Source organism: Populus alba, chromosome 14 (genome assembly GCF_005239225.2).
Source record: "Populus alba chromosome 14, ASM523922v2, whole genome shotgun sequence".
Classification (NCBI taxonomy): Eukaryota; Viridiplantae; Streptophyta; class Magnoliopsida; order Malpighiales; family Salicaceae; genus Populus; species Populus alba.
In genome coordinates this window covers 6,882,361-6,886,119 of record NC_133297.1, presented here as the reverse complement: position 1 = coordinate 6,886,119, position 3,759 = coordinate 6,882,361, and the positions used below count along the sequence as shown (strand labels likewise).

General features: G+C 35.2%; 1 protein-coding gene across 1 annotated transcript; it reads left to right on the top strand.

Annotated features, from left to right (window-relative positions):
- The first annotated feature begins 544 nt into the window (after positions 1–544).
- LOC118041607 (putative UDP-rhamnose:rhamnosyltransferase 1) lies at positions 545–2,257 on the top strand. The gene has a single exon (XM_035049042.2). The coding sequence runs from the start codon at positions 545–547 to the stop codon at positions 2,036–2,038; it is 1,494 nt and encodes a 497-aa protein (XP_034904933.1). The 3' UTR covers positions 2,039–2,257.
- The last annotated feature ends 1,502 nt before the right edge of the window (positions 2,258–3,759 follow it).

Here is a 3,759-nt window from a genome sequence, read left to right as displayed (position 1 = left end):
TATATATATATATAAACTAGAGTAAAATATAAATAGAAAGTTAAGTATTTTATTTTTAAGGTAGTTGTTTGTCAGAAAAAAAAATCTATGTAAGTCACATAATAAAAAAGTAGTGCTTTGTGTATAATAATTTATTTCTCTTAAATAATAATTTTAAAAAAATTTAAGTGGTGTTTTGTATAAATTACTGTTGAATATTGAATAATTAAATTACTTGTGATTCACGGAAATATAATTTTTAAAGAAGAAAAATCAGCATGAAGTTCACATTCGAGACTTGGTTGCCCCCCTGGCTCTTTAAATATCGGAAGTGCTTTCCATGTGAAATTCAAAAATCATTGAAGTCCCTGGAAGATTCACTCGTTAATCTCCAGACAAGGTTTTGCTTTTTTCATTGAAATCTGCTTACTGTCCGTCCTCATTGGCTCTTGTATTCAGTCCATATATACTGATCTTAAACCTCCTTTCTCAATACTCTAAAATTCATACAGGTTTGCCCTAATTCCTAGCCTGGGAAATCTTCTTTTTCTCCATACCTTGAATAATGGCAGAGCAACTTCACATAGTGATGCTTCCATGGATTGCCTTTGGCCATATGATACCTTTCTTTCAACTTTCCATCGATTTAGCCAAAGCTGGAATCAAAGTCTCCTTTGTTTCAACCCCAAGAAACATCAAAAGACTCCCTAAAATTCCTCCAAGTCTAGCAGACTTGGTGAAATTCGTAGAGTTTCCACTACCAAGCTTAGACAATGATATCTTGCCAGAAGATGGAGAGGCCACGGTTGACATTCCTGCCGAGAAAATCGAGTACCTGAAGATTGCATATGATCTCCTGCAGCACCCCTTGAAGCAGTTCATCGCCGATCAACTTCCAGACTGGATAATCATTGACGCGATTCCTTATTGGATGGTAGAGATTGCTAGAGAAAAAAAAGTTCCTCTTATTCATTTCTCTGTTTTCTCTGCTGTTGCATATGTGTTTCTTGGGCACCCAGAGTGCTTAGTTGGCGATGGTCAAAAAAGACTTAGGCCGTCAGGGACGAGTATGACATCGAAACCAGAGTGGGTTGACTTTCCCTCCTCGGTAGCTTATCGAAACCATGAGGCTGCTGTAGTTTTTGAATGGCTTTATACAGGAAATGCTTCTGGGATCACGGATAGTGAAAGGGTCTCCAAGATACTCCATGGATGCCAAGCTGTCGCGGTACGCAGCTGTGCCGAGTTCGAAGGAGACTACTTGAATCTATTTGAAAGGCTGGTAGGAAAACCCGTGATCCCTGTAGGTTTGTTGCCACAGGAGAAGCCAGAAAGAAAGGAACTCACTGATGGGAGGTGGGGTGAAATCTTTAAATGGCTCGATGACCAAAAGCCGAAGTCCGTTGTGTTTGTAGGGTTTGGTAGCGAGTATAAGCTGACCAGAGATCAAGTATATGAGATTGCTCACGGGCTAGAGTTATCTGGATTGCCATTTCTGTGGGCATTACGAAAACCCGGTTGGGCCAACGATGATCTTGATGCTCTGCCTTCAGGATTCGGTGAAAGGACATCTGATAGAGGGATTGTTTGCATGGGATGGGCGCCACAGATGGAAATCTTGGGTCATCCATCAATCGGGGGATCATTATTTCACTCTGGATGGGGTTCTATTATTGAAACTTTGCAGTTTGGTCACACCCTTATTCTCTTGCCATTCATCGTCGACCAACCTTTGAATGCAAGGTATTTGGTTGAGAAGGGTTTAGGTGTGGAAGTACAGAGAGGGGAAGATGGGTCGTTTACCCGGGATGGTGTAGCCGAGGCTCTGAAACTCGCTATGGTATCCGAGGAAGGAAAAAGCTTGAGGGAGAAAGCAAGTGAAGCTGCTGCGATTTTCGGAAACCAGAAGTTGCATCAGGATTACTATATTGGTAAGTTTGTTGAATTTCTCGAAAAAGAAGAAATGAAATGTTTGAAGGACATGGTCACAAAGTTCTCGCAAGCCAGATTTGATCATCACCCATGCTTGAGATTTTATTTAGGTGCTTCATGTTCTTGAGTATTCATGTGTGGAATAAAACAGTTTCTTTCTTTTTTAAAAAAAAAAAAAGAAAGAAACCTCTTCAAAATAGCTATTTGAATGTACAGTACTATGCAGCATTTAGCTGCCTTTATAATAAATTCATGGGCATCTGCGCACTGCGTTAATCTGCAAACCATGGTGTCCGATGAGAAACAGAGAGAAAAGATGTGAAATAAAAGACTTCATTTCTAGCTGAGCTAGTTTAGACCGTCAGCGGTTCAGCCTGGAATGGGATTGTAATAAATCTTCTTGGTATTTCAGTGTTCTATATATTTATAATTAGGTCTTTGCGGTGTCCTTCAATTCTATATATCCCACCTGAAATGGCTAAAGATCTTTACGCAGTCATCTTTTAACGGACTGCCGATCCATTTCACAGCTCGGTTGAAACTTGAAATATAAAACATAAGGCTCACTTCACTTCTAATCATTAACAACAATTAGTTTTTTTTTTTTTTTGAAGAATGCTAAAAGGTTATATTTGGGAGGCGAACGTTTACACCATCATTTTAAATGATTTTCGCGGGCTCCATGCATGATTGCATCAACTCATTTTCCTTTTTGTAATTTTCCTTGGTCCATCAGTCCAAAAACACAAAATCCCCATTTATTTCATTTGGACTGGCCGTTGGCTTTACATCTGTACTGGATTTCAGTGTGCAATATTCATGCATGATAAAGATCCCCGTCACTCTTTTTTCTTTTCACTGAAAACTTACCTTGGATAAAAAATAAAAAATATTATTTTAATATATTTTTAAATAAAAAAACATTTTAAACTATACACTTTCAATAACCATATTAATCTTACCTTGTACTTTAATAGCATTTTATAGTATAATTACAATTTTTACCCTTAAAATGTTTTAAAGCCAGGTTGTGTTGGGGGCTTTTTTTGTTTTTTCATGGATTAATCCAATTTAATTTATTTTTATTTATTTTAATTCACATTTCTTTTTTTTGAGAGAGAAAGAGAGGAGAGCTTGGAGAGATGCTAAGAGGTGTTGTTTGTTAAAGAATAATATAAATTATATTTTAAAACCTCTATTTAACAACTTAAAATATTGAGCTGAGAAGATTCTTTGAAACATGGTATCATGACCTTGATAACCAAGTGGTCACGAATTTGAATCTCATCATCCCTATTTATTTGATAAAAATTAAACATAATGTAATGTGGATCTGTGTAAGTTATCTTTATTGTTTTGAAAATTACATAAATATTATGAACTTTATAGCTCATGGCACTTTACATGACACCATAAAAAAAAAATCAACAAAAAATATTATATTATTTACAAGCTTGTAATTATATTTTATTTAATAGCTAAAAATTATTTGTAGTGTTAAAATCATAAAATTATCCATACATTTAGTAAATAAACGACATTGTGATGACCACACATGCCATTTAAAGTTATGACATGCTTATTTGTTAACATATGATCAATAGAAGTAGGCTTCCCATGAATAATATTTAGAGTATCATTATTATAGCTCCAATCTCAATCTTTTTTTTTTAAATTATTTTTTTTCTTCTTTTTTTTGTCAATATCATCTTTCTTTTTTTTTTTCTAGAAATTGAATTATTTTATTTTCTTAATCCTTATAAAACATGTATAGAACTTTGTATATTTAAATACTCGAGGAAGCTTGGTTATGTAAGGAGCAAAAATCAAATTTGTTAATTGCAAAAG

Excerpts from the sequence above, each read along its gene's own strand:
- LOC118041607 (XM_035049042.2), top strand. The coding sequence starts at position 545 with ATGGCAGAGCAACTTCACATAGTGATGCTTCCATGGATTGCCTTTGGC.